Genomic DNA, 17,848 nt, shown 5'->3' with positions numbered 1-17,848 from the left:
AAGGACAAGCAACGATTCTCTTGACAATTTTTAAATTACCGTTAGCCTTAAAATTCCTTCTATTAACACGATTTTGTGGGATTATACTGGTATAGACCAACATCTATCTCAAAAATACATACTTTATTGAGTTATTGATAATGCAAACGTTTAGTGATTATAAGGAGAAAACCATGGTGCACGCTTATGCAAACAAATTGCTGTCTTCATTGATGCTGTCATTGTAATATCGTGTTTGTTAACACAATTTTCAGCAATATCTTCAATTAAATTTTTATCGTCCTTACCCTTTGCAAGTTTCTGTTTCAGTATGTCCATATTGAATTCTCCTTTTAGATTTTGCATTCCTTTTTTATAGAAAATGCACGCTGCTACACTTGGCCAGTGTTCAGGTTTTAACCCTCCGATAACACTAGGGTAACATTCCATTTTTTGTATTTCTTCATGATCAAAAAAACTAGCCTTGAAAATTAGAGTAGTAACAAGAAAATATAAAAGTAAGTTTTACCAAAGAAGAAGAAACCAAAAAAGCAACAAAAACTATTTTTTGCATTGCAGTACTGAATTACACGAATTTTGAAAAAGTTCCTTTTTATTTAAGTTTTTATCAGTTCAATCTTGTTATAAACTATTTAAATGACCAGTAGTTTAGCATTTTATAGGTCTAATGTTATCGTTATTGCAACGTTCAATGATTCTTGAAATTATCCTATTAATATTACTAAGAATTAAACAAAAACCATTATATTTTTACTCTAATTGTTTATTTTTCTTATTTAACATCAAGCAACAAACTCATTTATTATTATAGACATTCCAAAATTCCTGAAAAGTCAAGCAATGAGCCCGATTTAATCAACGACGGAGAAGTTGGGTTTGTTGGCGTGTAAGCACTTGTAAACTTCGAAAGCCGTTTCTTCCGGTGTTGGCTTTTTCACAACACATTTTTGGATGATTTTATTAACTTCATCGTCATTAGCAGCGACTTTTTTCAATTTGGTTTTAAGATTGTCCATATTGATTTCTCCAGCTTCAGTGGCAAGGCCAGTTTTTTTGGAAACACAGTAGATTTGAGCTTTCAATTTGGGGTCATTGGTCAGTTCACCAGTGCGTGCTTTGTCAATCAATTCCTGCGACACTCCTGATTGATTCTTGCATTCTTTGCTAATCTTGTCGAGTTTTTCTTTTTGGTCTTGTGTCAGAGCCTGGAAGCTTTCACTAAGCTGAACACAGAAAATATTTAAAAGAAACTTACGTTAACTGCAACGATGACAAAGAGGAGGCACACAAGAAATTTCATTTTGCTGCTATGTCTTCAGTCGAGATAGGTACAATGTTGTTGGAAAGATAGTCGAGGGACTTATATAGAGAATTATCTAGTTTATTCTGACAATCAGTCATAATTGAGATGCAAGTTCAAGGATTATTCCTTTGTCCTATGGGCTCAATTCAAAATGCACTGGTCAACAAATTTATTTTAATTGAAAGACATTACCCTTCGAGGCGAAATGGAAATTTTCAAGAGCCTCGCTATGGAAATGACCTGTAGGAACGACAATTCGGAATTATCCAATTTAATTTTTTCGTCTTTAAGTGCTATTTATTACACTCCCACTTCCGAACCACTCCACACTAGGATCGTCTTTGTAAACACGAATTAAAAAATAATACAAATTTAATAATCTTACAAGTATAGACGTAGAGATATTTTTTAATTAGATGAGGTCAATACTCTTCGAGATAAAGGAAATAATAATAATTACTTAAGAAGAAAATCAATATAGTTTGTTCTTCTGACCTTAAAAAGTAAGTATTTTTCTTGTATGTATGTACTTCTAATAAACACACTAGGGATCTGCAAAAAATTATAAAACCTACGAAACAAAACTTTTATTTCTACACAACCAAACACATTTGTACGAAAACTCCAAACTTTCTCATTAGAACGTTAACACAAATCATTCAACTGCTGAAAACTTTGGTTTGTTCTTCATGACACATTTTATTGTTTCAAACGCTGTTTCCTCGGGAGCTTGTTTCTTGATCGCGCATTTGTGGTAAATTTTATCAACTTCTTCATCATTATCAGACACTTTCCTCAGTTTGGATTTTAACACGTTTTCGTCAACTTGTCCAGATTTAGTCATTATTCCCACTTTCTTTCCTACACAGAGAATTTGGAGTTTGAGTTTAGGATCATCTTCGAAATTGCCGTTACGTGCATTAGTTATAGTTTCTTGAGACACTCCGGTCAAAGTACGACATTCCTTGCTAACTTGGTTTAGTTTTTCAGTCTGTTGTTCAGTTAGACCCTTCAGAAATTTTAATAATAATACAAATAGGAAATCTATGGAGTAAACTTACCTGTGCACCAATTATTATCACAAAAGTGAAAGTTATACAGACGAAGCAGTTCATTATGATCGTTTTAATGTGTTTCCACACAATATTAGATTCCTTTATTTATACAAAAGTAAAATTATTATCATTGTTGTCAAGTTCAAAGATTCTTCCTGTTATCACAATATTATTTTTTTTATTTTTAATGTAATATAATATTCCTTTAGTTAATAAACACTATTATCGATTAAACAAGCATTTAATTTGCCAATTTTTGTTTTTATTTGTCATTTGTATTTCATTAGTGGATTTGTATCATATTGATCTACTATGTACTTAGTTGTATAAAAATTGGAAATACGATAAGAATAATATGGTGCTTTCTGATGATTAATCTTTCTTATTGCAATACCTATATGTATAATTTTAAAATTACATTTAATTTAATAATTTCTAAAACAGTTATGTGTTTGTTCTTATGCAAACAGGTATGTCGAAACAAGCTTCATAACTAAATTAAGATATTTTGTTTATATAAAATTGACTTTGAACATGCACTCTTCAAGTATTTTCTCTTCTGCTGACATTCCTTCGTTTATGGCCTTTTGCGTATTAAATGAACTTATGAAGTTTACAAATGATTCTCTACATACTTTCATAAGGTTGACCCGATCTTCATCCTATGTGCTGATTGGAATCTACAACGCGTTTTAGCTAAAAGCTACTTTTGCCTATTTGCTTACCTGAAAAGCACCACAGGTGATCACCAGAATTTCAAAAAACACGAAATTCATATCCAGACGTTTGAAGGAATAAGTACCTAATCAAATAATTAAAAAAGGGATACATTTATTGCTGTTGAAAACAATTGGTTTAATAAAAGTATATTACCATAAGATAACATTTTATTGGCTGGAGTAATTGCACAGGTGATTAATTGACTGGAGAGAAATTCGGTTTGATTTTTCTCAAACAGGCGAATATTTCGAAAGCTGTTTCTTCGGGAGTGATTTTCTTGACGACACATTTTTGAATGATGTTGTTCACTTCATTGTCACTCTCACTTACTTTGCGTAATTTGGTTCTCAAAATTTCTACGTTAGTCTCACCCGTTTCGGTAGCAAGGCCGGTCTTCTTGGAAACACACAAAATATGGTTTTTCAATTTTGGTTCGTTAACTGCTTCTCCTCTTCTGACTTTAAGGATAATGTCTTCGGAGATTCCGTTCAGTTCTCGACATTCTTTGCTAATTGGTTCCAACTTATCTACTGATTCTTTAGTCAAAGCCTGGAAGCAAAACTCTATTAAAAAATACAATAGCGGAATAAGTGCTTACCTACCAAAGCTCCGACTAAGACGAAGACAAAGAAAATTATGGTTTTCATTTTTATTACCAGTTCTTTTGCAAAAAGGCTTTTTATACAAGAAATTATCACTTTGTTATTTGCTATTATAGACTTGATGATAGATTATGTAAGTGTTGGGAGGTTTCCTTATATGGTGCTAAGAGGAACAACAATAAAGAATATATTGACTTTAGGCCATCCACTTGTTAGTGGTCTTATCATTTTTATTACATGCTTTATTTATAAACATTGGTTTTTACTTTTATAGTATAAAAAAAATATTATTTTTTTGTTTATGTGCTCCACTTGTGTAGAAAAATAAAACTAATGTATCTACTTTAATTTTTATTTTGTGTGTTTTAGAAAACTACATTTAGGGCATTATTCTTCCCAATTCTGTGGGTCATATTCAAACCTGTTGTTCAAAGATGATTCCAACATTTTTCTAACATACTCGATTTTCTTTTTACAATTGTAAAGCTTATCGTATTCCAACGGTAAATGATCGATAAAATGATTATCTGTAGCAACTTGTATTGCTTGATATTCTTCTTTGCAATCTATATTTTTAATTACAGGACACTCACATGACTCTACGCGTTTAAAAGCATTATTGAGGTCAAATAAATTACAATGTTTTAAGATATTTTCTTCTTCAATTTTTACATCTACACCAAGAGTGCGCCTTTGGATGTACAAATTGATATCATCTTTGCATTCGATGTTACAATTTATCTGCGCAATAATTATTACAAAATTTTTAATAATAAAAGTTAAATATACTTACTTGTGATGTAAATGTAAGTATTACAATCAAATTCGTTAAAGCTTTCATTATTTACAAATTTTACACTACTGTAGTTGGTTCTTTATCTTTAGATATCTGCATATAAACCCATTTTTGTCACACATCATTAATAAAGTAATACTAATTAACGTAAAATTTTATGCAAATGACCATTTTTTAATACACTTTTAAACATTAATTAATCCACAACAATAGGACATTAATGTCATTCTGTTGATATAACAATCATGTAAAACAGTCTTTAGACAGTAACCTCAATTTTAACATTAACCATTTTTTAGACATTTTTAGAAAGTCAAACTAGACGTCGATTTAGCCTGCTTTATTGTAATATTTAAAAGTACAAAACGTCACATTTTTTTTGTTTCCAGTGATATACTTGCTGTTGCTACATTTTGTCATTTTTTTTTTCTAAAAGTTGCAAAAAATATTAGTTTATTATCTGAAAAATATTTACCTACTATATAAATATAATAATTATAATGCGTGTTTTTTTGAAATTTGTCATCAAAGCTAGCAATGAAGTTTTGATCGTGAACGAATCATCGAATTGTGCTTAGATTTGTAACAATAAAAACGGAACAATTTGTAGGTATTATACAATTTAAAACCGTGAATTTCCTGAAATTAAACAAATAAACTGCTCCACAAAAATTAAGGAAGTCGCATTATTTTTACAACAAACAAATTCTATTCTTCTAAGCATTCTGGAATCCAGCAAAAACATAAAAGTATAAAGATATCTACTTTTATCTCACTTTTATTTAATTATTAATTTATTTTTTAATAATTATTAATTTAATTAATTATTGTAATTATTGCACACTTTCTTAACTTGATGAAGCAGTTTAGAAAAACACTTTATAAAACCGACATTGAGAATTTTTTTCTTTTATTAATGTGTTATTATTGTGTTATGAATAAATAAAAAGATACAATTTACTTTAAATTTTATTTAAGTATTTATGTTTCAACAAGCTATATTTATTAGGTATATTTATTCATTGCTGGTATCATAATAGTTTTTTGAAGCTTACGTAAGCCTCTGCTTACAAAGATAAAATTTTTCATATTCAAGTGGTAAATCGTCGTAATTTCGACGGTCCGTGGCAACCAGAATTGCATCATATTCTTCTTTGCAATTTATTTTATCACTCTCATTGAAATCGGTCATGTAATTGTGTATCACTTGTATTGGTTTATCCTGATCAATTGCAGACGTTGTAGTACAATCACATAACTGTATTCGTTTAAAAGTGTCATCGAAGTTAAACAAATTACAATATTTTAAGATTTTGTCCTCTTCACTTTTTACAACCATACCGAGAGAACGCCTATAAATGTACATATTGATGGCATTTTTGCAATCATAGTTGCAACTTATCTGCGCAAAAATAATTACAACATTTTCAATCATAAAGGCTGGTTTACTTACTTGTGCTGTAAATATGAGTATTACAAAAAAACTTATGAAAACCTTCATTAGTTACAGTTTTCTCCTTTACTGTGATTAGTGTTTGTGTAGATTTCTGGATTTATAAACTATTTTTTACAAGCCATAATAAAGTAATACCAATTAACTATAAAAGTTAAATTAAAAGACATTAATATGAATAAGATATAAAATTTTATGCAAACAGCCATTAAACACATTTCAATACCTTTTGAAATATTAATTAGTGTAGGTATTTGCACGTGTATCGGCCATAAAATGTCAATTTTCAAAAAAAAAATGGGCTGTAACGAATAAAAAAGAAGCTTGGACAAAAAAACAAAAAGTCAATATGAGTATTGTGAAATCTTATTTGAAATCTCTTAAATCCGCTATATTTATAATAGTTATTTATGTATAAAGGGCATAATTAGGAGATTATGGCATGAGGGAATGTTTAAAGCCTGATGAACGAGGGCTTTTAAATTCCCAAGGGCCATAATCGACAATTATGCCCGTAGTACATACAACGTTTTATTCTATTTTATAGTTTCTAAAAGATTCAAACAAATATTTAGAATCCCTTAAAGGAAATCAACTAAAATTTTAGTGTTGTGTAGAAAGTTAGCTATTTTGATGTTGTTAAGGTTACTGCGTTTGTTCAAAGAACAATTCATTTTTCGAAATGAACGTTTCTGAAGCAAAAAGCGTTTATTCAGAAGAAATTTCCAAGAAGTTGAAACTGCTCAGGGAAAATTGATTTCCCATAAATCAAAGGATTTGTATGTGAAAGAATGTGACAAGTTTTGATTCCATTGTTTGAATAATTAAACTAACCGTTGTTTGTCAGATTTTTGACAGATCTGTGCCATAAAAACCAACTTATACCCTCATTTGAGGGCAGATAAAGATGATTATTGACTAAAATAGAATAAAAAAATTAAAAAGATGTTTTATATTTTCTGAAAAATACATCTTAAACTTGCTAAGTTTTCTTTTATTTTTAGTAGCACACAAAACACTAGGTATTATTTTCAAAAATTCAAATAAAATAATTTTTAAGTATTAAAATGATTGCAAATTTTAATTTTGTGCATGCTTTACCGAATTCTTTAGGTCAAATTAAAACTCAAAATTTTTGCCATGAATAAATTATTTTTTTTTAAACAAAAACAAAAGCAGCTTTCTGTTATAAATATACAGGGTCGCTAAAAAGTATGGATACAACTAAATATTTTCAGAACGGTTAAGCAGAGCACGTTAAACGGTAACGATAGATAAAGACAACATTTACAAGGCTAAAAAAATCCTTTTTTCAAAATTAAATTACTTCGATAATTTTTTCTTAAATAAGAACTCAGAAAAAAATGATCTTTTTAAAAATAATAATTTTGACACTTAACATTTAAAACAAATCAACTTAGTCTTGTATCTTGAGAACAAATGGAGAAAGAAGTTTGATAAACATCTAAGGCGATAGAATTTAAATACTTTTAAACATATACCAATTTTCAATAAGTTTTGATGAACAGTTTTTAAAATATTAAACTGTATCCATAGTTTTTAGCGACCTTGTATTTGGATGATAGGTGATAGGGACAAACAACTAGTAACAGACATAAGGTTCTATTTGTTTAGTTCTTCACATATAATATTTGTGATCAAGACTTGCTTTTTTCTGAGCCTGAAGGCTTTTTTCCTTATGAATACATCTGTAAAGATCTTCCAATTCTTGAGGTAGTCTGTTCTTGGAAAAGTCAACTTGGGCAGCTTGAGCAATGGTAATTTCAGATTTGCAATACATCTGTTTTGGTTTGTCTAATTCATAAATATTTTGTTCCTTCTTATTGGGACATTTACATTGCACTTCAGAATGGAATGAAGCAACTCGATTATCTGAAATAGGGAGAACTTCACATTGTCGATATACTTCCCATTGAGTCAAAAAATCGACACTGCTTTTTTCTTTCTGTTCTTCAAGGTACATGCGAAATGCACCTTTACAAGTAGCGTAACCACATACGGTCTAAAAGAAAAAATAGAAAAATAAAAAAGCAGAAATGTACGTAACATTTATTCCTACCTGTAAAATGGTGACTAGACCTAACAACAGAATTACAAACAGATTCATTTTTCGTAGTTTCAAATGAGTTAAACCTCAAGGTTTGCTTTATATAAGAAAGTTTTGCTTAAAAACTATTAAATCTTTTATCAGTAAATACTAAACTTATATTGCCAAAAATATCAAGTAGTTTTTGGACTGTAAAAACGAATAACAAATAACAAAACCTTAAGAGTCAATAAATCCTATATATTTCAGAATATTTCTTTACGAATGTGTAGCTAGACAACACATTTGATCTTAAGAAAAAATTTTAATACTTACTGTAATAATTGCTTTAATGTATTTTACAATAAAAAACTTGATATTAGTATGGTCTTTAAATCTTTACGACAAATAATATGTGAGGTCTTTCAAATTTTTATAAAAACAAATTAATATTTCCTTTTACACACTGTTCAAATATCGTATTTTTGCCCATATTTACAGTAAATAGCCAAATTGTTTAGAGTTATTTAACAATTTCATTTTCTTGTTTTCGATGTATTTTGAAAATTTTCGCTATTTAAAAGTGTATCCATTGTTCTAAGTATAATAAAAATTAAACAAATAAGTAATAATTATTACCTATAAAAACCAATCAACACGTCGAGTATGATATTAGTTGTAAAAATGAAGCAGATTCTGTGTTTCTTAATTATAGCATTCACATATCAAGTAATTATACACTTATAACATCGTAGGACATCTTTACAATTTATATTTTTAAGTGCATTTTTAGTTTCAGTGAATATTGGTTTCAGAAAAATTGTCCACGGCAATATGAGCAAATTAAAAGAAAAAACAAGTTAGACTTTGCCCATCTACATTCGCATCCATATTTTCAAAGTCTTAGAGCGTGCGCTACCGCGAAAAGGTATGGAACGGAAATACCAGGATCAATGGAATGTTTAAATAATCCCAGTAGACAGTTTTCTTGTCTCTTAGAAAAAATGGATGAACTCAATAAACTATTTAGCCACGCACAACCACGATATTCTCAAAGCAGTGAAAGCGAGAACAATAGTAGTACATAATTAAAACTTTCAAAATTTCTGGGTCTGGTCTGGGTAAAATTTTCAGAAACTTTTAGCAACAAAAAATCTTTTACTTCTGTTTTATGTATTACTTGCTTGTTACTCTTGATACTACTTATCATAATGTTAAGTATTAATTACAGTTATAAATAAACGATATCATTTTTGTGTCTTCTAGAAACTTGACAAAACCATTTTTATTTTATTTCGAAATTCCCTTGTATTAGGTCAAGGTCGCACTGATAATGAAAACGCCAACATCTAATCTGTAATAAAGTCCTAGCTCTACACAGGAATTATTTGTTTCTAAAACAAATGACAGTCATAGATAAGTGACAAAATCTGTCTTGTAAAACTGTCTAGCGAAAAACTTAAAGTGACGCGCAATTTTCTATACCGATTACAAAAATATTGACACACATCCTGAACTCATGATGATTATCATCACATGACTTATCAACACTTCTTAAGACCTCACCGATTATAAATTGAAACCGAAAACAATGTTGGTAGTCACAATGAGAGCTTCAGCAGTTTTTCTCAGTTCCTTTATAATCAGCACCCAGGTATAAATCATTGTCTCCGTTTATATTTTTATTTAATTTTTGCGATCAGGCTGCAGCCTTATTCAACAACCCCGAAGACGAACTCCGCAGAAGTGCTGCTTGTTTAGAACAATCCAAAGTGAGTTCCGAATCGATAAAAAATCTCCAGATTGGCAATTTCGATGACGATGAAAAAGTGAAGGAGTATTTGTTTTGTGTCAGCAAAAATGCGGGTTACCAAGATCCAACGGGTCAACTCCAACATGAAATGATCAGACTGAGGTTTAAAGGGGGTCGTTATAGTGATGAGACCATAAATGAAGTATTGCAACAGTGTGGTTACCAGAAAGACACACCGCAAGAAACTGCGTTCCAGTTCATGAAGTGTGCTTATCAGAATGCTTTCCCGAGGAACTATAAGTAATTTATTAAATTGTTTATACTAAGATAGGAATAAAGTTGATCAAAACCTTGTCATTGTTTATTTGCGTAATGTTTCTTGAACATAAGCCGATATAGTTTGTTTAGTCTCGTGAAAAATTTTCAACAATGAAGCTTTTAATTGTTCTCGCAATTACCTTATAAATTGAAATATTAAATTTTAGCTGGTTAAAGTAGTTTTGAATTAAAAAAACACAACAAAGTTCTAATGGAATGTAAATTTACCTGATTACACCCAAAACAACATTATTTTTCAAACCTTCACAAAGTTTGAACAAACAATCTACAATTTTATGTTTTATTTCCGTTCATTTGTAACCGACAAATCGCTTAATGAAGTCTTCATGAAGACAAACTAGGAATACTTACTCATCGTAATAATGAAAAACAAACGAAAGAAATGCGAATCTTTTACAACAAATGAATTTAAGTATTTTTTGATAATGACTACTACGATTTCCTAATCGCTCGTAAGAAATATTAGCCAAACAAAACAATCCAGAAGAACATACGTGAACATTAGTGATAAAAACTGAAATGTTTAAATAATACATTATCATTTTGTTTATATTTGTAGTGTATAATATTTAATTGACTTGTAATAGTTATGTTTTTAGGTCAAAACACATCATATTATTTAACTGGGTTATATTTTTATAATGAAACATCTTGACAAAAAAGTATTTTCTCTAATGTTTTTGTTTTTGTATCATTTAAAAAGTGCGACGTCAAATTTTTCTTTTAGTTCTTGATCGTAAACAAACAGATTTATTTAACTGATTATTTAACAATGTGTGAAAATAATAAGGCTGTGGTTTTACTTGAAAAGACGTTTTAAATACAAGGATTAACAAATTATAAGTTATTTTCTTGTATTAGCTAGATATTTTGCTAGTAGAAATAAAATAGCAAAATGATTTTCTGATTCAGCACTTTTCGACATCAAGACAACCTTGATTTATGTAACATCGATAACTTTTTACTACAACTATATCTGATATGAGTCACCTTAAATAGTACCTGGTTATTCGGATGTTATATTGTTTAAATAAGAGTAATGAAAATAGTGTAGTAACAAGGAAGCTTAAAACTATAAGTAATAAAACAATTTGTTTCAAAAAGTACCATGTACCAGCAAAAAAAACAATTTTTAAACTAATGAAACATCTTTAGGCAAGTTTTTATGAAGACACTTCGTGCTCTCGAAGGCTGTATATTCGGTACATTTTTCTCAACGAGACACATCTGGACTAAGTTGTCCACTTCTTTTTTGTACTTTATCTGCATAATTAATTTTTATTTAATTTGTTGCACTTGCAGTTCTTCTTTTTCATTTTGTAAGTTGATTTTTTTGGTAAAACAGTATACTTGAATTTTTAGTATTTTAGTTTAGGGTCATTAAAGTAAACACCTTTCTTGGCTTCTTTCAACACTGATTTTTCAACTTTGGACTTTTTTAAGCACACTTTGGAGTACTCATCATGTTTGGTTTTCTGTTTATCAGTGAAATCCTGTTTGATAAAAAATAAACAAATAAATTTATAAGTAATTGTTGTTAGGTAATAATTCTTTGCTTACCTGGACTGTGGTAGCCAGTAAAACAGTACAAATAACAACAAAATATTTCATATTGCTGTAATTACAACCACTACTGTTTCTTTTTCATTTGTCACGTCTTATACAGGCTGTATTATAAAAAACGCCCCAAGCCATAATTTCATTACTTTTAAAGACGTTATAATACTTTTTTGCTAAAAGTTGAACATTTTTTCCTTATCAATTGTTTGCTTGTCTTAGATAAAATGAATAAAAATGTTCTATTCTTTCCACAGCCTACTTTATTTAATTTTCAAATTGCCTAAAATCAAAAGTGATATGTGGTGTTTAAGCATAAATACTCGATTTCACCGTTATTTTTTAGGTTCTTGTCTATAAAATATATGATAGATGTCAAGTATATATTTGAGTTTAACTGCAAAAGATATTAGCTTTGGGGGACAAGTTCAAAAATGAAATGTTTAAAGAGAAAATACATTTTTTTTACATACATATACCGGGTGGTTCAGCTTAAATGACCCACTTGACCCCTCTTTGCAGACAACCCATATTACACAAAGCAATTATTCCTTGATTCATATTAGAATTTTGAAAGTTTCATGAATCAAAGTTTGCAAAGTGCCACTGTCACACGCACATGCAACAATACATTTTAATCAATGGCAATTTTTCGAATAAACGCAATTTTATTTTATATAAAAGGAATAGGTAAATCAAAAATTAATTATGTCATTGCCGATGCTCTATGTGGCCACCCGTACTCTGCTCACAAGCCACGATTGTATTCACAAAACACAAAATCAAACATCACTAAACACAACATTATTAATAAAGTTTGGATTATTTTCTAATTGTTCCCAAACAAAATAACAAAAATCTAATCTACGAGGGAACTCAGCATCTCGTAGTTCTTGCAGTAACTGCATGTGATAGGGATGATATTTATTAGTTTTTAAAATTCTAGAAACACAAGATTGGCTTATTCCCACTGTTCTTTGCCCAATATGCCGATTTTGTTCAACAGTCTCCAACACCAGAATTTCCTACTCTAAACTAGTCGCAGTTCGTATACTTCTACGCTTACTTGCAGGCCAATTGTGACACAAACACTTTTCCAGTCGGTCAAAAAATTTTATGCGTAGGATGTAGGTACTCGTTCTGGATATTGCCGAGCGTTGAATCGGCGGCTAATCTAGCATTTTTACCAGATGCATCATAAGTTAATATCATATCAGTTTTTTCATTATTTGTAAACGAATATCTCGGCATTTTTGAATCTTTGAGACGTCGTCTACGTTGACGTTTCATTTGCCGCTTTGAAATATTTACTTGTCAAATGGACGACACAATCTTTGATTTTCGATATTTTGAAATTTTTATTTTGACTCAAGAAATAAGCGCATTATGAGTTGTCTGCTAAGAGGGGTCAGGTGGGTCATTTAAGCTGAATCACCCTGTATTAGATGTTAAAATAATAGAGGGTTGCTTTCAAATTATCTGTGAATATGAAATATTAGAAAGTTTTTTCATGCTGCTTCAATCGTAATTTGTTTGTATTGTTGAATTATTGAATTGCTTTTTTCAATAAATTATCAACGAGGTCATCGATGTCAACAAAAATTGCTGCTGGAAGCTATCGTATCATCTAGAATAAATCTGAAATAACTGATGCGTGACATACAGTGGCGGACACGGAATTTTGGTCATCAAATTTATGTCAGTTTCAAAAAATGTCAATGAAAGCCACGCTTTATTGTCATTATGACTGACGTTAGAAACTAAAATTTGAAAGTTTTAGTTGAAATTTATTTTTGGCGTCGATTTTCCGTAACAATATTGCCAGCAATATGTGCTTTTATATAAGTTGCTATGTGTGAGTGGCTATAACTGTATGAATTATTAACACATCCATATGAGTATATATTTTTAAAATTTAAGAGGGCGTATAAATAGAAAATAAAGTATTTTTTGTATTTATACCTTTGGCACGACCTGTACACTTCTATTCAAAATTCAAAGCGTACAGTTAGTGAGCCCAATTTTGGCTGAATTGTCATATTGTAGTCTTATCTTTTAATCGTTGTTACTTGGAAACCTGGAACTAAAACATTGCTGATAGCTGGATTTCATTGATGTATTTTTCAGAGGTTTTAATGTGTTTAAATTTTTTGCCATATTAGGCAACCACCACCAATTACTACAAACACAATTCATAAACTTTTATTTATAAATTTACAGAAGAAGGCAATTTTCAACAATGTAACAACAATAATTTCAATAAAGATAGCAAACCATTCTAATATTTGGCGATCACTAAAAACAAAAAGGTATTCTTAAACAATGTTGTCGTTTTTCTTTACTGTTTTAAGAGTTTTCTCCAAATAGTAAGTCCTCAGAGTATTCGTTTATATAAAATCATTTTCTGTGTGTGACCACATATCTCCCATGTCACGCCTGTTCGGCCTCTTTTACATTCCTGATATGTTGCTTTTAATAAAAAATTTTGCGAAAATAAATTAAAATTTTAAAATATGTCTTAAAAGTTTGTCGTAAAATACTTTAGTTTCAAAAAATTGTTTTATTTAATTTTTAATAAGCTTTAGTGATTTTCTCCATTGTCAGTGACATGAAAGTTCAAACCACCGCTTTCTTAATGAAATATAACAATATCCCGCCTGGGCATTTCGTGAAAAATGCATTAGAGTAGTGATTCCGAGTTTTTGGTCAGTTCCGGAAGTTACTAAAGAAAACTGAATGATTTTTAATTATTAATAAAAAATAACGAAATTAATAAAAGCTGGGAAAAACGGATACAACAAAACAAGATACGCAAGGTGCAATTGATATTATGACGTTGAATTCTTTGAGCTAAAAAACTGGATGTGTCAAAAAAAAATTCCCAGATTAAAGCGCCAACGCCAACCAGTTGAACTCAAAAAATGCCCAGGCGAGAAAAGATTATTTCTATCAAAACGGCGATTGTTCAAACTAATAAAAATGCACTGAATTGAAAAATACTAAATTACTACGGCATATCTTATTTAATGTAATTAAAATTTAAAGGTAGTAAACGATAACAATGTATGCCTTATTTTAACAAAAAAAATATACAGTGTTTTTAAATGTCTGTAAATAAAGTTTATTTGTTTATCAATTGTAAACGTCGATTTTCATGTTACTGTATTCACCTTGAAAATTTCCCATTTAAAGTGACATCTTTACTGGCTATTACAGGATTACAGGAGGTCTCTGAAAGTCTGAAATTTTCTTATTATTTTACAACACAGTGTGCGCTAAACTTCACAAAGTATGCTTTGTAAATATTAGATACCATAGCTGCCAGAAATGTGTAAATATGTCAAATACAGTTTTCGAGGCCAAAATAGCTATTTACCGGTAGCAACATTTTTATAGCCGCGCCAGTACTTTACATGTCTGGTCGTACGGCCACCTAAAACCTTTTGCGTAAGTACGTGGTGCATACAAGATTTTTTTGTTAAAGCTCCCAAAATACGAATTCACACCTCTTACTAATTAAAAAAATTTCGTTACCATAGTAACCAATTTTATTTTTTAGTCCGCAAAAACTGTTTTTGGGGACGGAGTACCTAAAATGACCGTTTTGTGTACTATTTTATTGAGTCCGGAAAAGACTCATTTTAGGGACTCAAATGAGTCCCTAAAACAGCTGTTTTCGGCAGCGTACCTAAACAAAAAAATGAATTATTGGTTTTCAAAACGTCAGTACTTATTTTATGTATTTACAGGTGGTTTCGTTTTAATTGGCAAAAATTCAGGAATAGTTAGTACACGCGAAAATAATGTGGGTTTGTTCTATTAAAAATTGTTCAAAAACGCGATAAATGGCGCCACAGTTTGAAATTTATTCCCACTTTTCTTAATAATATTTCCCAAACGGAGAAAGGTACGAGCTCCAAATTTTGCGAGCACACTAGATGAGTGATCAATATTGTTGTGTATTATGTTGTTTCAAAAAAAACTTCAAATTTAATTAGCGTAACACAAAAAAATACGGCTAAGTAGAAAATTGTGGGACCCTCAAAATTACGTCAAAATCAATTCAAAATAATAGTCATCATTTGTGCTTACAAAATTTGGCGCCATTTATCTCTGATAAGAAAGCGTCTTTAAACAATTGTTCAGAGGACAAACTTGCATTATTTTCACTCGTCCTGAATTTTTGCCGATTAAAACGAAACCATCCTGTATAGCGTATTAGTTTTCTTCTACTTTTTCTCTTATTATTAAAGATTAAAGCAGTATTCCAATTTTTGAACTTTTGGACATCGAAAAGCAACGATTTATTTAAACTGTAATAAAAAGCAAAACTTACGTCACTTGAAGATTCAAGTCCAACGAACAATAATTTTTCCTTAGAGAAAAAAACTGCTTTCTATGGAACTACTTTATAAAAACACCTTAAAAAACTCATCTCCATTTCAAACCGCTATTTTGTCGTTATATAAGATATGAATTGATGGCGTATTTATGCAAATAAGCATACCAAAAAATGATTTATCCGAGCGAAAGAATCGTTCCAAAGTCCACGGTTCATTTGCTATACAATCCCATCTTTTTCTAATAACAACCTTGCACCTTCAACGCCTCACGAATTATAATTTTTATAGAAAATATACTTGTTACAGATTGGAGGTTCCATATCTTTGTTTCAACTTGGATTGTCACTCTAATTCACATTTTATCACCATTTGGAAATTGGTAAGTAAACCACTTTTTTTACGCAAGAATGGTTAGAGAGATTATCCTTGTGGTTAATTATTTTTATAAATATAATTGCAATTAACCCATGGATGTTTACACAATCACAGGAAATGATGGTTGTGTAATATGCAAATAAATTACCACCGGGAAATTACTTACAATAGTGGTTGCTGGCAATAAGCCAAATTTTTTTGTAAAAAATAACGATGAAATTAAGATTTCTGCAAATAAGTATCACCGAATCTACGGTCACAACGAAGGTATACCATTCGAGTCCTCTTCATCCTTGAACTTGCGCTCTCATGGGCATCTTCCATGGTATATAAAAGAGTGGTAGTGGCTGAAGCGAGCAGAATTAGTTCAAACACCAACCAAGAAACTAATAATCATGAAAGCCTTTATCGTTTTTGTTGCTGTGGCCGTCTGTGTCCAGGTAAGTGTCCTTTTAATCGTATATTTCGAGATTATTTTCTAAAAAAAAAAAACACATTAATTTCCTTGAACTTAATTTTTTTACAAAATTGGTTTAGGCCCTCACTGATGAACAAAAAGAAAAAATTAAGAACTACCACAAAGAATGCTCCGCTGTCAGTGGTGTGAATGAAGAGGTCATCTCCAAGGCCCGCAAAGGCGAATTCGTTGAAGATCCCAAATTCAAGGAACATCTTTTCTGCTTCTCCAAGAAAGCTGGTTTCCAAAATGAAGCCGGTGATATCCAAGAAGAGGTGCTCAGGAAGAAGTTGAACGCCGAATTGAACGACTTGGAAGCCACCAACAAACTCATCGCCAAGTGTGCTGTTAAGAAAGGCACCCCACAACAAACCGCATTCGACACCATCAAGTGTTATTACGAAAACACTCCCACTCATATTAGTATTGCCTAAATGTGAATGCATAGATTTTAATTGAATAAAAATTTAATTTGAATAACTTCGTTGTTTTTTTAATTAAAAGAGTTTCCTATAAAACACATATGAACTAAATGTTCTAAAAATTACCCGGGATGTACGTGGTTGAAAAAGAAGATTAGGGTTTTCCCGTTTTCTCGTGGGATGTTCCTCGTTGCTTATTAAAACTGAGTTAAATGCTTGACCCAGTTTTAGGGTGAACTGGGGATTTATCGAGAGTTTCTTTCGATACAGACATAATAACAAAGATCGCGATTTCATCTGCTCTTTTTTTATTTATTAGTATATTATAATACTAGAGTATAAGCAAGCCTTTAAAACACGCACGACGGGTTTAAGAGCACGACGCGTCAGCGGAGTGCTTTTAACGTCGTAAGTGTTTTAAAGGCGCTTATAAACGAGTGTTATACGCTATTTTTTATTATACCTGCCCATTTACGATCTTTTATGCGCATTGAAAAAATGTGAATTTATACAATAAAATTATCAAAGGTTGTTTGTGAATCGTTTTCGTAGAGACGGTTACTAGTTTACGTTGTTAAGCACATTTTTTCACGTTGTAATTGGTCCAGACATTAGACTATTTCTTG

At 30.6% G+C, this 17,848-nt stretch overlaps 8 protein-coding genes across 11 annotated transcripts in view; 2 read left to right on the top strand and 6 right to left on the bottom strand.

Moving 5' to 3' along the window:
- Positions 1-17,848, top strand: part of LOC123011956 (calbindin-32) — a 42,676-nt gene that overhangs the window by 17,272 nt on the left and 7,556 nt on the right. For all 3 annotated transcript variants that reach the window (XM_044409687.1, XM_044409688.1, XM_044409686.1), the window contains exon 2: positions 16,275-16,347. The gene's annotated coding sequence lies outside the window, so the exon portion shown is untranslated. The remainder of the gene's footprint in view (positions 1-16,274; positions 16,348-17,848) is intronic.
- LOC123011816 lies at positions 743-2,509 on the bottom strand. The gene is made up of 5 exons (XM_044409457.1): positions 2,365-2,509; positions 1,968-2,312; positions 1,608-1,642; positions 1,256-1,313; positions 743-1,205 (listed from the first exon to the last, which is right to left on the bottom strand). The coding sequence occupies exons 1-5, from the start codon at positions 2,416-2,418 to the stop codon at positions 852-854; spliced, it is 846 nt and encodes a 281-aa protein (XP_044265392.1). The 5' UTR covers positions 2,419-2,509; the 3' UTR covers positions 743-851.
- On the bottom strand, positions 2,657-3,838 carry LOC123011960 (B1 protein-like). 2 transcript variants are annotated; one of them, XR_006413177.1, is made up of 4 exons: positions 3,681-3,838; positions 3,232-3,627; positions 3,084-3,160; positions 2,657-3,038 (listed from the first exon to the last, which is right to left on the bottom strand). XR_006413177.1 is itself a non-coding variant. In XM_044409693.1 (2 exons), exons 1-2 carry the CDS (start codon positions 3,723-3,725, stop codon positions 3,274-3,276), a joined length of 399 nt encoding a protein of 132 aa, XP_044265628.1. In that variant the 5' UTR covers positions 3,726-3,838; the 3' UTR covers positions 3,193-3,273. The 2 variants fall into 2 exon arrangements, 1 of the variants encoding a protein (XP_044265628.1); XM_044409693.1 differs by lacking the exons at positions 2,657-3,038; positions 3,084-3,160 and having other exon boundaries at positions 3,193-3,627.
- LOC123011959 lies at positions 4,041-4,765 on the bottom strand. The gene is made up of 2 exons (XM_044409692.1): positions 4,474-4,765; positions 4,041-4,421 (listed from the first exon to the last, which is right to left on the bottom strand). Exons 1-2 carry the CDS (start codon positions 4,519-4,521, stop codon positions 4,068-4,070), a joined length of 402 nt encoding a protein of 133 aa, XP_044265627.1. The 5' UTR covers positions 4,522-4,765; the 3' UTR covers positions 4,041-4,067.
- LOC123011961 lies at positions 5,433-6,014 on the bottom strand. The gene is made up of 2 exons (XM_044409694.1): positions 5,930-6,014; positions 5,433-5,878 (listed from the first exon to the last, which is right to left on the bottom strand). The coding sequence occupies exons 1-2, from the start codon at positions 5,975-5,977 to the stop codon at positions 5,528-5,530; spliced, it is 399 nt and encodes a 132-aa protein (XP_044265629.1). The 5' UTR covers positions 5,978-6,014; the 3' UTR covers positions 5,433-5,527.
- Positions 7,540-10,073, bottom strand: LOC123011957. Its single transcript, XM_044409689.1, has 2 exons — positions 8,010-10,073; positions 7,540-7,952 (listed from the first exon to the last, which is right to left on the bottom strand). The coding sequence occupies exons 1-2, from the start codon at positions 8,055-8,057 to the stop codon at positions 7,569-7,571; spliced, it is 432 nt and encodes a 143-aa protein (XP_044265624.1). The 5' UTR covers positions 8,058-10,073; the 3' UTR covers positions 7,540-7,568.
- LOC123011815 lies at positions 9,432-17,280 on the top strand. The gene is made up of 5 exons (XM_044409456.1): positions 9,432-9,630; positions 9,680-10,029; positions 16,568-16,610; positions 16,688-16,783; positions 16,881-17,280. The coding sequence occupies exons 1-5, from the start codon at positions 9,568-9,570 to the stop codon at positions 17,232-17,234; spliced, it is 906 nt and encodes a 301-aa protein (XP_044265391.1). The 5' UTR covers positions 9,432-9,567; the 3' UTR covers positions 17,235-17,280.
- LOC123011963 lies at positions 10,708-11,755 on the bottom strand. The gene is made up of 2 exons (XM_044409696.1): positions 11,629-11,755; positions 10,708-11,561 (listed from the first exon to the last, which is right to left on the bottom strand). The coding sequence occupies exons 1-2, from the start codon at positions 11,677-11,679 to the stop codon at positions 11,427-11,429; spliced, it is 186 nt and encodes a 61-aa protein (XP_044265631.1). The 5' UTR covers positions 11,680-11,755; the 3' UTR covers positions 10,708-11,426.

Source organism: Tribolium madens, unplaced genomic scaffold (genome assembly GCF_015345945.1).
Source record: "Tribolium madens isolate multiple individuals breed KSU strain unplaced genomic scaffold, Tmad_KSU_1.1 Scaffold_91;HRSCAF=231;Tcas5.2_LG7, whole genome shotgun sequence".
NCBI lineage: Eukaryota > Metazoa > Arthropoda > Insecta > Coleoptera > Tenebrionidae > Tribolium > Tribolium madens.
Note: the sequence above shows the minus strand (reverse complement) of the source record. Positions and strands in the feature narration are given on the sequence as shown.